The 18,261-nt window shown below is 33.4% G+C and overlaps 1 protein-coding gene across 1 annotated transcript in view; it reads right to left on the minus strand.

The window, feature by feature from the left end:
- Positions 1-11,362, minus strand: part of LOC145252687 (serine/threonine-protein kinase H1 homolog) — a 198,965-nt gene extending 187,603 nt beyond the window's left edge. Inside the window, exon 1 of the mRNA XM_080112508.1 lies at positions 9,455-11,362. Coding sequence (XP_079968634.1) covers positions 9,455-10,366 — 912 coding nt within the window. The 5' untranslated portion in view covers positions 10,367-11,362. The remainder of the gene's footprint in view (positions 1-9,454) is intronic.
- Positions 11,363-18,261: the final 6,899 nt, after the last annotated feature.

An 18,261-nucleotide genomic window follows, 5' to 3' on the forward strand; every position in this document is an offset into this window, starting at 1 on the left:
TTGGGACGTTAAAAACGAAAATAACGTTTAAAATTCCAGCAAACAAGTAGTTTCCACGATATGAAGCATTTCACGTAAATTGAGCACCCACACGTTGACGCTCATCCAACAAAAATTCAGCAAATGTGTATTTCAGCGGCGTAAATTATTTGACCACCAAAACAGGTGGCCATAAAGTGGGTGATCATTATACGTTTAATTATTATAGAAAAGTAATCCCCCACTTTCTTTAAACTAACATTTCTTCATTTGCTGGAATTTGAAACATTATTTTCGTTTTCAACGTCCCCAAAAACCTATGTCTTAATTTTCCAAGTATTTTTTTTTTTTTTAGAGCGTGGAAAGTCGATTGTCTGCCCTTTTCTGTTTTATATTCCAAACATTCCCAATATGTGTCGCTAGCAGTGTATCATTCATAAACAAGATGGCGTGAAGTCATTCTTCGATAAAATGTCTCATAATATTTGATTTTCTTAAAAAACTACTTGATCGATTTACGTAATTTTTGGAATATGACATGTCCATGCAGTGACAAGTACGTACATTATAAAGATTTTTTCCAGATTTTTCTTGTAAAAAAGTTTATTTGACCCGTTTATGGATAAGCACCAAAATTTTGCTGATTTTTTTTAAATGAATATTTTCAATGCTTGATTGGTTATAAAAATGTAACATTTCTCTCCATTTTTTTGGTAGAAGAACAGATACTCTAACAAATATGAGTAGCAATATATTGAAGTACAATTGGGAATTGCTTGTAAATTTAACATTCCCTAGAATCTTCCCTCTTCAGAGGAAATCAGCTCAACTCGTCTAAGGAGAATAGTGTACCAAGAACTGCAAATAATGGTAGTTATTTATCTCTTTCCTGTGTCCGGGAAGATTAGACACAAGGTCAGGAAAATGGGGTTTGAAAAGCCAGCACTCTAGAGGAAGAGCACTCTGGCCAAACAAAAATTGCATGTGCAGTTCCATCAGTATTCCCTGGTAGAGACGCCTCAGGTGATTAGCAATAAACTAACCCGTTCTCAAAAGGTGAGAAGGCAAAGTCTGACAAGGTGAACCTCTTAGAACTGCATGAAACCATATCTTATAATACAGACAGAGAACACGACCACATCAGCCACAGCATGACTAAGATGCTGCTAGTCTGAGTTTGGGTATGAACCCACCAACTATTTTTAGTGACTTTAACTAACAACGGTTTTTTTTATATAAGCTTTCCATTTCAGGTCTAAAGTAAAGGTTCTAAGAGTCTTTCTACTTTTTTATGATTTCTGGGTTCCCCATCAAATGCAAGTCCAAAACGTGTTCCAGTTATATATCATTCTATCCTGAGGATTGTTTACAACATAAAAAAAGGGTTGTGACTAATATGTTCCTCATTGTGGCATTGTTGATCGATTTTCAGTCTAAACACTGGGTCCTGACTTTATGACTAATCAAGTATAATGGAAATTAATTCTTTAGGACAGTACACAAATAAAATTGCAATCTTTTTTGAACAAATATTCATTTTCAGGTTTCAGAATTTTTGATAATTTGTACTAGTTAGGTTAGTCAAACTACTATTCTTATCTTGATTATTACTTTTTACACAGCCCTGTGACGCAAAGGATAAATGTGTTGAGCAACAATCAGTTCTAAGTTCTGAAGGTTAGACGTTTAATCCTCTCTGTAGGCGATAATAACAAAAAATAAAATAAAAACAACTTGACGTTTCTACCTGGTCATGGTTAGCGGAACAAAAATAATGTACATAAAAGGTTCAGGCATTTCTATTACATCAATTTAATATTATTTCAACAATTAAAGTCTTTTAAACCTTATAATAAAAAAAGTTCCAATTCAAAAAAACATGTAATCAGAAAGTGGGTGAACCATTTTACATTAAATTTAAACTACCCCAATTTTTGGAGTGAGGGTTCAAATAAAAATCATTAAAGCAGCAATTTCATTTAAGATACAAAAAAAAAAAAAAAATGACTGCTTTATCAAATTTTACAGAAAAAATAAATAATTTAGAATGAGTCAATCAAACATAAGTAAACAATAATTTTTCTATTTTAATGTTGTTATATGGGATTCCAGGCATGTTTTTTCTTTTTATTTATTGTTTTATCGGTAAATATTTACAACATTCTCCCTTACCCACCCATTCAAAAATAAATATTTTGTTTCCTTTATTTTATTATTATTATTAACATTTTTATTATTTTAGAATCCAGAGTTAGGAATGAGTTTTGTATGTAAAGTTAACGTAAGATGTCTTCGTTTCTAAACCTTAATCAATTAACCGAATGTTTACAGCTACAGTCTCAGTAGTAACATTGTAAATAAAAACATAATCGCCTAAAAATGCAGAGTTTATTTCAAAAAGTGGAGTGCTTCTTCGTTATAAGAGTGTAATTCGAAATATTCAATTTCAAGTAAAACCGATGGTATCTACTTAATTGTCATGTTGAATTTAGTAACATGTCCAAAAATTACGACAAACGATAAAATAGAAAATTAATAATTAATGAAAATATTTTTTGAAATAAACTTCAAGTTTATACATAAATAAGCAGCATGAAGTCAGGGGAAGTAATTGCAGTCTGTCTTGTTACAATTAATGGCGGATATCACTGATTCATGAAATCATGAAAGTATATGTTTTATGTAATAATGAATGCAGTAATATTTAACTAATTGCGACATGACAACTAAATAAATACGATTCCTTTTTAGTTAAAAATTTACATAAAAGTAAGTAGATACTATTGATTTTTTTTTCGACTTTCTGGTACTGCTCTCTTATAACGAAGAAGCGCCAAAAAGAAGTTAACTGCCCTAAAACGATCGAATCACCAGATCATTTTATGCAAAATTATATGCGAAACTGACCTCCAATTCAAAATGGTTGGGGTTTTTTTTTTGTTGCTTTTTGGGGGGGGGGGGGGTCGCCATTTTTTTTTTTTTTTTTAGTGTTCACATGTAATCGCCTGAAAAAGTAGAATTTCATTTTTAGGAAGTGAGATTTAGTGGAGAATGTTAATCTATAATAATATCTCAAATTAAATTCGATGACTGCGTTGTGACGGTGGCCATTTGTTAACAACTAGTAGTATTAAAAACGTGTGCCAATCGAAACATTATGACGCTGATTGAATGAATAACTAGGTACATACATCACAATGCGATTTCATTTGGATAACATGATTTATTTATAATTAAATAATATTTAATATAAGATATACGTTCGTGTGAATACCGTGAATATTGGTTCTACGCAATAAGGGCTAAGACATCTTGTTTAGTCACAGGAAAAAGTACCTGACGTGACTGGCTGCCAATGACAATCGGAATACCCTGGCCGGAATCACCGCTAAAAAAAAAAATCGTTCGCGTCCATCAAACTTAAAGACCGAACCGGAAACTCGAAAACGAATTTTTTTTTAAATTTTTAATTTTAGTTCAGGTACGCATTTACCAGAAAAGATGTATTTCCCCTGTTATTTCAGTAAGAACGAATTACTATTTCGGCGAATGTGCACTCACTGCACTAGTGCAGTGCACTGACTGCACTGGTTGTCCAATCTGCAAAGGGTGTTTATTCCGAAAGCCGCTCTTCACATTAAAGGTTGGGAGTGTTTATTTCGAAAGACATTTACTTATTTTTCAACCTCCCATGTTAAGAATGGCTTTCGGAATAAACACTATTTGCAGGATGGTCAACCAGTGCAAGTGCACTGCCACTGCCCACTGCAGTGCACATTGTATTCCCCCTGTTATTATTTTAGTCAGTACGAAATTGCTATTTCGTTATCTTTCTTAAACATTACATTTTCGATCCAAATAAATGAACAGGGATAATGTTGACCGAAACAGTAATTTGTTCTTATTAAAATAATAACAGGGGAAATACATCTTTCCTGGTAAATGCGTACCTGGACTGAAATAAATTTTTAAAAATAAATAAGTACAGCAGCAGCAAAAAAAAATAAAATAAAATAAATTGACATAAATTTCATTTTAATTCGTTTTCGAGTTTCCGGTTAGGTGTTTAAGTTGGTGCCCGGAAAACTCGTCCCGGGAAAACTCGTCTCGGGAAAACTCGTCTCGGGAAAACTCGTCTCCGGAAAACTTGTCTCGGGAAAACTCGTCCCCTTTCGCTAGGTAGGAAAACTGGTCCCTTATTGAATAAATATCGATTGAAAACACATTTTATGATCGTTCTTGAAGGAGAAATTGTTTTTTTAAAATAGACTATAGCCCCCCCCCATAATATTAAAAAAAAAAATTTTTTTACTTGTTTGATGTTTTTTTTTTTTTTTTTTTTAAATAAAATCGATTTTCTAAGTGTCCGTTTTCTACCTAACTGGCTAAGTTCTTAGTGGTTTCACTTATTTTAAAGCGTTTATTATGTTCATAAACGAGACCGCATATTTTTTTATATTAATATAAAAAGAATTTACTTATTTACTGTTGTTATAAAAGGGTAAAATCGATTTGGGTTTGTATTACTGTACACATAGATTCGAAAAAATTGTCAAAAAACAAATATATAACAAATAAATGTTATCAAAGGCAAGATAAGTTACTTTCCTACCAAACTGGATATATTTTTCGTGTTTTTATTCAATGTAACATGTTTATTCAGCTCGAAAAACATACAGTGTTTACCGATGTATTGGACAATTCAAAATAGCGGCCGCGGCCGACTCTCTCTTAAACACAGTAAGTTCGGGAATAGGTGTTATAAATAATAAACTAGACAAAATACTATTAAAAAAAACACCGAATATATGTCAACCTATGTCACGGTAATATATATTGAGCGAATTTCTAACAGTATTTTGTCTAGTTTATTATTTTTCGAATCTATGTGTACAGTAATACAAACCAAAATTTTAATATTTTTTGAAATATAATTTAGAGAGGGGGGGGGGTTATATCTCCCTCGGAAAAACAACCAACAAAAAATGAAATTAAAAAGATTCTTGATAAACGATAGCGGAGTTTTCAATAAAATTGATTAATAAATTTATTTAGTGATTACTTTTTCTCTGAATGATTGATTTTAGAATTTTGAAGTAAAAATTAAAAAAATTAAAAATGAGTTAACGAGAGATTGTTAGCACATGGCATCTCTCGCGCCAAAAAAATATTTCGCTTTTAATTTATTAGTTAATTTTTGCAAAATTTGACAAGACGACAATAAATGTTGATAATTGATAGAATTATAATTTTAAATAACGCATGAGTGCATTGCATTTGGTATGAGAGAAAACGAAAACATAACAACAAAAAACTATCATAATTAAAAAACCAAAACAAAAAAGTAACGCTCCCAATTTTTAATTTTTTTGTTGTTTTTTTATTATTGTTTTTATAACTCCAAAAAACATCGTTAAAATAAGAACCAAAAATTTTTTTAATTAACTTTGTATGAACATAATAAACGCTTTAAAATAAGTGAAACCACTAAGAACTTAGCCAGTTAGGTAGAAAAAAAAACAAAAAAAAAAATTAAATAAATAAAAATATTTTTTAAAAATATTATGGGGGGGGGGCTATAGTCTATTTTAAAAAGCAATATCTCCTTCAAGAACGATCATAAAATGTGTTTTCAATCGATATTTATTCAATACGGGACCAGTTTTCCTACCTAGCGAAAGGGGACGAGTTTTCCCGAGACGAGTTTTCCGGAGACGAGTTTTCCCGAGACGAGTTTTCCCGAGACGAGTTTTCCCGGGACGAGTTTTCCTAAATTCGTTTAAGTTTGATGAACGGGACATTTTTTTTTTTTTTTTTTTTTTTGCGGTGATTTCACTGATTTGGCCAGGGTATTCCGATAGTCGTATTTCCCCATAATTTAAATACGATAGCATTTTAGTCTCTTCCTAAAATAAGCTGTCTGCCCGACCCCTTATTACTTTACTCATCTTCTGCGCAAATACATCATAAATGGGTAGATAAACCAGAATCAATTGGGTTTTTTACTATCTTTTAGCGTTGTTTTGAAATTAAAAGAATCGTTTAAGAGAAATTATAATTGACTCTTAAATCAACTCTATGTGAAAAACAAAACGACTGTCGGCTTTTCATTGATGATGATGATCATGATGATAATCTGCAACATCCAAAGCGTAAAATAATCGAAAACTTTGAGTATTTCTTCTTCGTTCAATGATAGCATGATTCAAAATAATTTGAGAGCTGTTTAGTTTCGAGGTCCGCCCTAAATACACTTTTAATAATGGGGACACTCGCACTAACTCAAACTGTATGCAGAAAACTTTTTTTTTCCTTTTTTAAATTAAGATTTAAAACACCAGGAAGTAAAGATACAAGAAATGTAATGGAATAAATTAAAAAAAAAAAAAAAAAAGATTTATCAAAATCCACAACAGTAAAACGATTTTTTTCCACATATAAACCTATATTTTGAGAATTGGGTAAGATTGGTAGGAGAGAACCCTAGCAGACTGCTCGACTAAGAACAATTCAAAAATAAGAGCATATACGTATCAGGTTCGAAACCGACGGTACTAATATTATGCTGATCTTCTCCAATACATTATTTTTAGTATTATTATTCTTGAATGGTTTAACGTTAAAATTTTCCACAATTCTTAATTTAGAACATAACATTTTACAATAGGTTGTGTAAGCTACGCTAACACAACGAAAATAAATTATTCCTTCTTAAGCAAAAAGACAATCCAATTATTGAAGAGCTGTGATTATTTTTACTTTTAAAGCAATTTTTTAATTAAGTTAAATTATAATTACTTTACTAAAAAATAAAATAGATTGACAGTTCAAACTTGTAACGATTCACAGACGTTTACTTTAAAAGTGTCAGAAAGAACGAAAACAGACAAAAAAGATAATACTGATACTACTTGTTGACCTTAAAAAACTTTTTAAAAGTATTATTCTTCAAACATTTTTTTTTTTTTTAAACATCACTATTTTTTTAAATGTATTTATGTTCAATTCTTTACAAATAAATAAATAAATAAATAAAAATGACAAATAATGTTCGGATGAAGAAGCTTTTGGAAATAGTGTCAAGATGGGAGAATGGATTTTTATTTTACCATCACAGTCAGAGAGAGGAAAGGGGGGAGGGAGATGAAGAGAGAGAGAGAGAGGATGGTGCGTGTGTTCTTCCTGTTTATATCTTCTTCATAAGTAATCATTGTTAAAACAAAGAGGAACCCGTCGAAATGGGTATCCATTTCTCTTGTTTATGTGACGATTCATTGTTTAAGTTAGATTATGAAAACCAATTTTAGTTGAATGATAATTTTCAAGTTTTGTCAAAAATTCAACTTTTAAATTCACTTCGACCCGCCGCTTACAAACAAAACTACAAAAAAAAAAAAAAAAATAAAAGAGAACAACTGTTTTTCAAGAAGCTGCAATGCTGCATATAATGTCAATCTCTGTGGAGTCATTTCCAAGCAGAGGAGTGTGTGCGTACCACATTTGGGCCGTGTTGTTGTTAATAATAATAAAATTGTGTTAAATTCATATAGAAATCAAGTACCATCTTTCCCTATACCTCAACTTTCATTTTCAATTACGCATATAAACACAAACATTGTTCAGGCCCGGGTGGAATACGATACTGTTCTGTTCGGTCCTAGAACGTCATCCTCCCTTGCATCACCTCCTCTTTCGGAGGGGATAGTTCATCGTCGGTCACCCGAAATGGGTACAATCACAGCAAATTTGACACCTATTCAAAGTGCCACCTTTTGAGGGTCTCACTATAAACATACCTCATCATGTCCAATGTTGCCACAGTGGGAGAGAAATAGAAAATAAATGTTTTGGCCATTTTTTACAATGGCCAATAAAACAAAAAAAAAGGGGGGGGTAAAAACAAATATGCAAAAAAATGTTACCAAAGGCAAGATAAGCTACTCTTCTACCTAGCCGAATAAGTTATTTTGTATGCTTTAAATAAATAAACGCTTTTAGGTGTTAATTGACGGAGTTAAAACGATAACAAATGGCAATTTCGTTAGAGCCACTTGGACCCTCGATAATCATTTAAAAATAGAAAATAAAAGAAGATACATGTCGAAACCCATGCATGCAATATGTCACCAATCGTGGGAAAATGTAATGTTCTGTTCTAACAATATTTTGTTTAGTTTTCGATTTTTCAACGATTATCGAGGGTCGAGATGGCTCTAAAAAAACCGCCAATTGTTTTCATTCTAACTCAGACTTAAAACTATTTGTTTCAAATAAATCAACGCTTTAAAATAAGTTTAAAAACACAAATTATCCAGATAGGTAAAGAGTTACTTATCTTTGTATTTTTTTTACCCCTTTTTAGATTTGTTGGCTATTGTGAAAAATGCCCAATGTTTTATTTATATAAACTATAAAGACATTTGGGGTTTGTATTACTGTACACAGATTCGAAAAAGTTGTCAAAAAACAAATATATAACAAATAAATGTTATCAAAGGCAAGATAAGTTACTTTCCTACCAAACTGGATATATTTTTCGTGTTTTTATTCAATGTAACATGTTTATTCAGCTCGAAAACCATACAGTGTTTACCGATGTATTGGAAAATTCAAGATGGCGTTTGACTCCCTCTTTAACACGGTAAGTTTGGGAAAAGATGTTATAAATAAAAAACTGGATAAAATACTGTTAAAAACTCGCTCAATATATGTTACCGTGACATAGGTTGACATATATTCGGCGGATTTTTAATAGTATTTTGTCTAGTTTTTTATTTATAACACCTTTTCCCAAACTTACCGTGTTAAAGAGGGAGTGAGGCGCCATCTTGAATTTTCCAATACATCGGTAAACACTGTATGTTTTTCGAGCTGAATAAACATGTTACATTGAATAAAAACACGAAAAATATATCCAGTTAGGTAGAAAAGTAACTTATCTTGCCTTTGATAACATTTATTTGTTATATATTTGTTTTTTGACAACTTTTTCGAATCTACTGTACAGTAATACAAACCCGAAATTTGTGCTAATGCAGAGAGTGATCCGCGCTATTTTTTAAATCGTATTTCCACGTTTAATTAAAGTATTATGACATCTTTTTTTATTCAATTGTAAGGTTAAAGTACAGAATAGGTACAAAACACCCTTCCCTCCCCATGTTAAGAATGGCCTTTTAAATAATAACATTATTATTTCAGCACGGATCACTCTCTGCATGAGTACCAAGAAATTGATAAAATCGACATAAAAGATGTTGAAATTGACAAACATCACAGCAAGTTAAAGTTACAAAACCATGGTAACTAAAACCAGCAGTAATCATCAACTAATGAGGCTTGGGGGTTCATACAGCAGCAGCAGCACACGTGTTTGAAATTGATTAAAATACAAATGTTAACGTTAAACAAACGATGTGGGGAAAAAATCTCAAAATGAAATTTGTAAATGAAAAAAAAAATAAGAATTGTTTACCTCTCTTGCGTAGCTATACTTGGCTTTCAAAATCAATCTATAAAGTCGGTTTTTATTATCGTCTTCAAAAGGCATCTCCCCACTAAGAAGAATATAAGTGATGACACCGACCGCCCACAGGTCCACCTGTGAGGTGTAAGGCTTGCGTGCTAAAATCTCAGGGGCTATGTACTCGGGGGTTCCGCACGCAGTCCGCATACAATTGTCCGGCCCTTTACGGGTGGCAGACAACCCAAAGTCCGTAATCATGATTTTCGAATCATTTCCTGGGTGATAGTAAAGCAAATTTTCGGGTTTCAGGTCCCTGTGTGTGATGCCTAGGCTGTGCAGATAACGCACACCTTCCAGCATCATTTGCAAAACGTAGGTGGCGTCCTTCTCGGAAAAGCACCCCTTGCCAATGATTCTATCTAAGAGGTCGCCACCCGTTGCCAGTTCCATGACCATGTACACTTTTTGCTTGCATTCAAACACCTCCACCAATTGAATGATGTTTGCATGCTTTACGCGACGAAGAACATTGAGTTCGGACTCGAATACCTCGCGTCCCTCTGTCCGGTTGATCATCTTGATGGCGTACGGTTGTTTGGTAACTTTATGCTCAACGCGTACAATTTTACTGAAACTACCTCGGCCGATCAAGGCCTTAATGTCGTATTTCGCGGTTACTCGATTATCAAATGTGGCCATATACTTCTCCACTCGCTTATTGGGACGAGGAGCCGCATCGGCGGGGCCATTGTTATCCGATTGTTGTTGCGGTTGACCGCCACATTTCTTCTCTTTGGTCCGGTGATGGTGGGCAGTGTTGGGATTGTTTTTGTACAGGTTTTGGGGGCCATGATACACCGGGTTTAGATATTGTTGACTTGATGGGGATTCCGGCACTAATTTGGTGTTTAAACAGCCCATTGCCGGCAGAATGTGTCACCAGTTGAGTTTTTCATCCCCTTCCCACATAGCAGGAAGTCCAGGAGATACATCGAAACATCCAGCTGTTTAGGGAAAACCTTTCTCTGGTATATTCACTTCCGAGTTGCACAATAAAACTAAAATAGAATAGTCTCTCCTCCCCTAGCAGAAACAACCGGATAACTACTTAGTGTTATTCATTTAGAAAAGATAGTCCTCCGGTAAAAACATCCAAAAACTTTCATAAACAAACTCGGATTAAAGAAAGAAAGCGAAAAAATATAATGCAATGCTATAAAAATGGCATATGAAAATAATTTCCACCCTTTTTCGTCTCCGAAAAAGTTATCACGCGAAGAATAACAAAGTTTTCAACTTTCGAATGTGGCGGAGTAATACTAATGTGCTCGCAGTAGAATCTTTCCACAGAACAGCAGCTGAGGATCCAAGTCATTAAATAATTATTTCTTTTTATCTCTCCAAAAAATACAAATGAAGAAATTCCGTAGAAACGTCCGCGAACATACGATTAAAATCCGGCGTCTTTTTTTTTTCTTTTTTTGTGTTTTAATATTAGAATAATATCCGATCAAAATCCGGTGTTCCGAAACGGCTGCCTGTCCTCCCCTTTACTTAGTAGAATCGGCAAAGCGGCTGCGACCCAATTCCCAAACAACGCAAGGGCAGATAACTGTGAGACAGCAAAGAATAAAAACTTTTATCTTGGGTTCTCATTGGTTGTTTGCGAAGATCTCCGTCCCTAAAAACCACTGCCAATAATGCCTGGAATGTCGTACACGGGTGCTGTTCACTATCCTTTCTTCTTTGTCGTCTTCTTCCTTCACCCTTTTTTTATTACTATTATTATTTTTCTTCTTTTTCTTTTATCTTTTATCTTCTAACACGTTTGTCTCTCTACTAACAGACTTGCTATACATTGTGTTGTTCGCCTAAACATTATCATTTGAAGTTTTTCTTTTCTTTTTCTTATTGAGGCCTTCTCAGCCTTCTCTTCCATCGAGTGGGTGGATCTTTTTAGAGAATAGACAGACCCCATTATTCGTTGCACAACACACACACACACACGCACGCACGCGCAGAATGACAACGATACGCAGATGTATTTCAAACTTTAAAGCAACAAATCTACGATTATTATTAGTTCTTTTCTTTTATTTCTTTTTCCACATTTTATTCTCAAAAATATTTATCTTTAATCTTCAGTTTTAATGTGTTCTAAAAACATAAGACATAATTTATGTTTTTATATGAAAAAATGTAATAAACCGTTTTTTCTCTATTTTTTTCAGCCTACGGTACCACAACCACACTTGTTTAAAATCAATAAAGATGAATTTGTTTTACATAAATTTAAATCTATAATATACAGGTAGGTGCAATGTCCGTATTTCTTTTCTTTCAAATGGAAGCAATGCCAGTTTCTAATATAATGAAATTACAACTCCCCCAAAAAGGGACGCTCTGAATTCGAATAAATCTAAAAATTTACTCAGTCTAAGAGGGGTTCTCCTCCTTTGACTGAGGACAGAGTAGATCACTTTGATCAATAAATAAAATTTAAAGACTGTTCTTTGATATGACATTTATGTTAGTTCCTACCGGTAGCTTACTTCCTAGATGGCTGGCCCCTTATTACTTTGCTCGCAACTAATATCTACGGTAACTTGACATATTTATATCTTTTACTATATCATTAAACATTAAAATATTTCCGCACAAATACATCACAGATGAGTAGATAAATGAAAAAAAAATCATTTTGAATAATTTCCCAACTTTATTTCATTAAAAAAAAATAAATTATCTTGTTCATCCTTGGATCCAACCTAAAAGTCGAAAATGCACTATCTGTCTCTCTTGTCCGTGATGCAGTTGACCAACATCAAATACAAGGTTTGTTGCATAAAGTTTTATGAGGAATTCGAATGTAATACTAATTTTGTAGCAGTTTATATATATATATATATATATATATATATATATATATATATATATATATATATATATATAATGATTAGATCACTTTGACTGACGTTAAAAGCATTTAATAAGAATAAATGTTTAATTTCAACTGTATCTCTCGCAGTTGACGGTGGCCAAATGGTTCAGGTCCTTGCTAATGAAGCCAGACATGACTTCTGTTGCCGGGGTTCGAATATCTCGACTGGCGTTAATCGTGACACCCTGCATTGATGATTCCCGAAAGGATGAAACACTAGTGTCTGTAGATATTTAATAATTATTATAGTAAATAATTATATATATATAATCTATATATCTATAAAAGTGAACCTGTGTGTGTGTCTGTGTCTGTGTACATTTCCATACGCAATAACTCTGTCAATTTTTAGTCTACAGACTCGAAATTTGATATACAGGCTACTGAGATTTGGGAAAATCGATGTGATCGGTTTTCGGCCAGAAATTTGGCTGTTAAGGGGTCAAAGTTCAACGATTTGACCTTTGAGAACTCTACCAAACTCCTTCGACAATTTTGGGTCTAAACACTTGAAATTTTAGATATAGGTTCCTTGGACATGGATCTAACTTAATAACTTGATTTGAGCCCAAAACAATAAATTTTAAGGGGTTATAATAGTGGTAAAAGCTAAAAAAGTTGACCGTTTTTTTTTTTGTTTTTTTGCTCAGCATACACCTCCAAATACCCGGGCAACGCCGGGGCGAAATGCTAGTATATATATATTTATATATATAAAAGAAAAATAAATATTTCTGTTTGTAATTTTATATATTATTTTATATTTCTCTATCTATTTTTTAGTTTTTTATCTTGATAGGTTCCAATTTTAAGATAATATTTATATTATAATTTTCTCTTTCTCTCTCTCTCTCTCTCTCTCTCTCTCTCTCTCTCTCTCTCTCTCTCTCTCTCTCTCTTATATATATATATATATATATATATATATATATATATATATAAGAATTACAATTAAGTTTACCAAGATAATCCAAGATGGCAAATCTAAGGTATATTATAATATTAAAGAGTTAATATTTATAAAGTAATCTCAACCAGATGTAAAAGCTCGATAAAACCAAATAGGAAATAGAGCTTATAATAAGAACAAGTAATAACTTTGAAAAAGAGTTAAAAACATATTTCATTTTAAAAAGGAAGCACAAAATAAGTGGATAGTCCTTAATCCGCAAAGTTTCAAAGCAATACTTTCCTTCTCATCAGAAGGTAGGGATTAGCAAAATGCGAGATCGGATTTTGCTTGCAAAAGTATTTAATGAAACTACAAGTAAATCATAGGTCTTACGTGGTAAAAAATAGTGAAGCAGAGGAAATAGGGGTCCTGGATATGACCTTAAACTATATCCAGTGGTGAGGCCCCAGCTTGCGGGCTTTGGAGAGTGTGGAGCCACCCTTTAATTGCCATTGCTCTCAGGTCCACTCTGACCCGGAGTGGTAGTACCTGTTAGGTTCCCAACTATGGGTTAAATAGAAACCGACGTGAAAACAACAAATATATTCTATTAAAAAATTTTTCTTCAAAATCTTTGGATTCGGCATTAAATAACCTGAAAAGGGTTGATATGCCGTAAAACAAAAACAACCAACCAGCAGAGGGATTAGGGGGTAGAAAAGGTGATTTCACGTAAATGGATAGTCTGGTGGAGGGTAAAATATCCAATAATGATAATATCCAAAAAAAGTTGATTTTATATATATATATATATATATATATATATTCAAGCAAATATTATTAAATACAACGGAGACATTTTTTTTTTTTTTGCTCTATTGGAGAATGTAACTCCAAAAATAATACATACATTGGGCATACAACAACAACGTTGTCCCGGCGAATAACTATGCACCTTAACGACACAAGAGCGATTTACAAACATTTAAAAAAAGAACATAGCTGTCCCCCCTCCAATGTTAGAAAGGTCCTCGTTGACAACACAAAAATTATACAACGGGAAAATAATGTAAAAAAATTAAAGATTCTTGAAGCGTCGTACATTAGAACTCTTCAACCGAATATAAATGACATTGCATTTCAAAAAAGCAGTAACGTTCTGAAATGTCTTGCGTAGTCCGTGTTGGACGGACTTCGTACATGGTGTCTACGAACTTGCTGGTTTTAACACTCGAATTTTTAATCGACTTTTATTCTTAATCGACTTTTATTTTAACTCATCACTGAATATATATATTTTAGTTTTCATTTTTAATCCTCATTTTCGCAATCCTGTATTTTTAACACCTGATGATGATTCATGGACGAATCGAAAGTGCTCGTAACAGCAACATGTATGGATCCTTTATTAATATTTTTGATTTTGAAACAACAAAAAAGACAATACGAAAAATTGAAAAATTGAAAAAAAGAATTATAAGAAAAAATGTCTCCGCTGTATTTAATAATATTTGCTTGAATGAAAAAATGCTGCCTAAATATATATATATATATATATATATATATATATATATATATGGTGGAACGATAAAATTGTCGCCCTAGAAAAGACGACATTCCATTTCCATTTGATGAAAACCTACTATGCGCTTCTGTACAACTCATGCTCTCTATCGATCGAAGTTATGACAACAGGACCTTTGCCAGTATCTTCAAAATGCATTGCTGGATTGCCACGAATAACAGGGATGTGTTCAGGATGATGAAAACAAAGTTCCTGTCCACAGTTATGGTCTTTGGTGTAGTTTTAAGTGAGGGCCACCTCACATCTTCAAAGTCGGCTTGAAAGTCAACACAAAAGTGTACGTGATGTACTGAAGAGTGCGGTGATCCCCTGGTGCAATCAGGTGGCTGCTGGCAGACTCTGGGTGTGGCTGCAGACCTCGGCTCCAGCCCACAAGTCCAAAGAAACGTAGACTTGGCTTCAGATGAAGTGCCACGACTTTATTCCCTTCTCTCACTGGCTCCCTTCCTCCTCCAACCTGAACCCGCTGGATTCCTTCGTTTAGTCACACGTCGAGAACATCACCAACATGATCTCTCACAGCACCAAAGCCAGCCCGATTGCCACCATCCACCAAGTATTCACAGAGTTCCGGTCGGTGCTTGTGGAAAAGACACGCTCTAGACCCGTATCGAGGCAGTAATTGAGGCTGAAGGCAGGTACATTGAATAGATGTCAGCTCTACTACATAATCAAGTTATCTGAATTGATTTCTGCAATAAAAGTTTTAAAATAAAACTGTAGTGTTGTTTTCTTTAGAGCGACACTTTTATTGTCCCACCCTGTGTATATATTCACACACACGCGCACGCACACACACACACACACACACACACACATATATGTAATTATTTCCACAATCAAACAATGTCGCAACTCACACAAAGTTCAACACTGGAGTTTCGCCTTCATTTCGGCTCATTAGTTGAACATATCCAAAGTCGGGATTCGAAACTTGAGTTTGGATAGGTTCAACTAATGAGTCAAAATGAGGGTGAAACTCGGGCCTTGAACTTCAATCTGTGGCTTTAATGGCTTGTGTGAACTGCAATGTTGTTTGATTATTGAAAATGGTTATATATCATCTCACATTTGAATATATTTATGTATATATACACTTGTGTGCACGTGTGTATGTGTGTGCATGTGTGTATGTGTGTGCACGTGTGTATGTGTGTATATGAAGTGCATTCTAAAAGTAATGCCTCCTATTTTTTATTCCATCCGAATGGATCAGATGTGGTTGCAAATTGTGAAATTATGGCAACTGAACATGCATTCTTGACCTGAAAGTTTCCTTTCTCTGTTGCAGATATTGACAGTGGGAGATTCTAAGAAGGCAACTCCTGTCATGGACGTACATCAGAAAAAAAGATATGTTATTGAATTCCTGATTAAAGTACATTGAGAATGGTGGTGACTACGTAGAAAAATTTCTGGAGCACAAAATGTTGCTCATTTTAATGGTACCACTCCTGTTTTCATAGCTCTTCAACTTTTAGAGTTAAACATTAGGAGGCTTTACTTTTGGAATGATCATCGTATGACAACGGCAGCTCCAGACACCCATGCACAGCAATGGTTTATCACTGGCAAAAGTCCATTGAAAATGATGGCGACTATGTAAAAAAATGAATTCTGGAGGACAAAATTTCATTCGTTTTAATGGCACCACTTCTGTCTTTGTAACTCTTAAAATTTTTGAGTTAAAACAATAGGAGTCTTTACTTATGACTATATATTCAACGAATTTTTGATCTACAGACTTGAAATTTGGTATATAGAATATTCAGACATGTGGAAAACTTTTTAATCAGTTTTCATCCGGAAAGAAGGGCTGTTAAGGGTCAAAATTAAAAATTGGTACTTAGGAGTCATCGGATTTTTATATGTTTGCCAACTGTTTCATGAATATGCATGCACGAATCATTCACATGATAGCTTCCTTATGTTAAGAATAAGTAGGTTTGAAAACAATTTGTAAAGATCGTGATAAGCTAGCCTAGTGGTTATCATACTTGACTCACTGTCTTTAGATTTCGGTTTCAATCTCAACTTGAATTTTTTTTTTTTACTTACTAAAAGTGAACTGTTTAGGACAAACATAATACTCGCATGCACATGTCTCAGTTCGTTTCTGTTTTTTTTTTTTTACTTCATTTTTTTTTTTAAAGGAATTTAACATTACATTTAATACGCTAGGTACATCTGCTAGTATATATATATATAGAGAGAGAGAGAGAGAGATGTGTGTGTATATATATGTATGTACACACACACATACACACACACACACACACACACACACACATGTATTAGTGAAGGAAGGATTTCAGTATTTTTCCTGATTCCGATACAATTACTAATTCCGTACTAAATTCTTGCTTCTAATACAATTACCGATTCTAATTCCAATTCTTTATAAATCTCTAAACATTTAACTATATAGTTGTTATTTTACTGATTATCATAAAATGAAGATATATTTTCTCAAACGTAAAAAAAAAATGGGGGGGGGGCGGTGATCTATAGATTTTATTTTTACTGGTATTTTAAAATCAATAAATAGTTATCATTATATTATTACTATCAATAGTGGAAGATTTTGGTTTAAGCGAGATCAAATAAAAAAGATAATTAAAGGAATCGTTTTTAGCATCGGAAAATAGACACACATTTTTCTGATTCTGATATCGATTCCGATACCGTAAAAAGTTCCGATCTTTCCATTTCTGATTGTGATTCCGATTAATCGTCCCAACACTAATATATATAATGCACTGGACTCTGCGTTCACACCAGACATCCGAAAACATCAAACTCAACAGTTTATTTTATTTATAACTTTAAAATTGAAATTTATAGAAAATAAAAAATAAGATAGAAAAATGGAAAAATGGGTTGAAATGGGGAGAATTCTACATTCACCTTGTTCGTTACATTTGGGGGTAGTTTTGTAGATTAACACCGTGAGCTAAATCCCCCCCACACACACACGCACATAAAATTAAATAAGATTCTATTTTTTAGGCAGTTACTTGTAATCGCCGGGCCCTGTCAATCCTGAAAACTTAGGCAAACTAGTAAATAAAAATAAAAACAAGTATTTTAGAGTTTGGGGAAGTGATCAGTGTCACATATATATTTTTTCTATAAAATCGTCCACCATTCTAGCGTTTTAGAAGAAAGTTTTTGCTATGAGAGATAAATTCTTTGCTTTTCTTGGGGAGATGGACTTTGTAGGCGATTAGGCTGTAGAATAAGTTAAAACTAGTTAGAATGCTATTAATTTTTTATTTTTATTTCAGACTATTATTCTCATCTTTATTAATTGTTGTTTTCATCTTTATTGGTTGTTGTTTTTCACGACGTTTCGGCCAACTATTCCTCTGGCCTTCATTAGGTGGTAACCGCGACGG

The sequence above is a fragment of the Euprymna scolopes genome, chromosome 29 (assembly GCF_053919585.1).
Source record: "Euprymna scolopes isolate OS-2025 chromosome 29, ASM5391958v1, whole genome shotgun sequence".
In the NCBI taxonomy this organism is placed as follows: Eukaryota; Metazoa; Mollusca; class Cephalopoda; order Sepiida; family Sepiolidae; genus Euprymna; species Euprymna scolopes.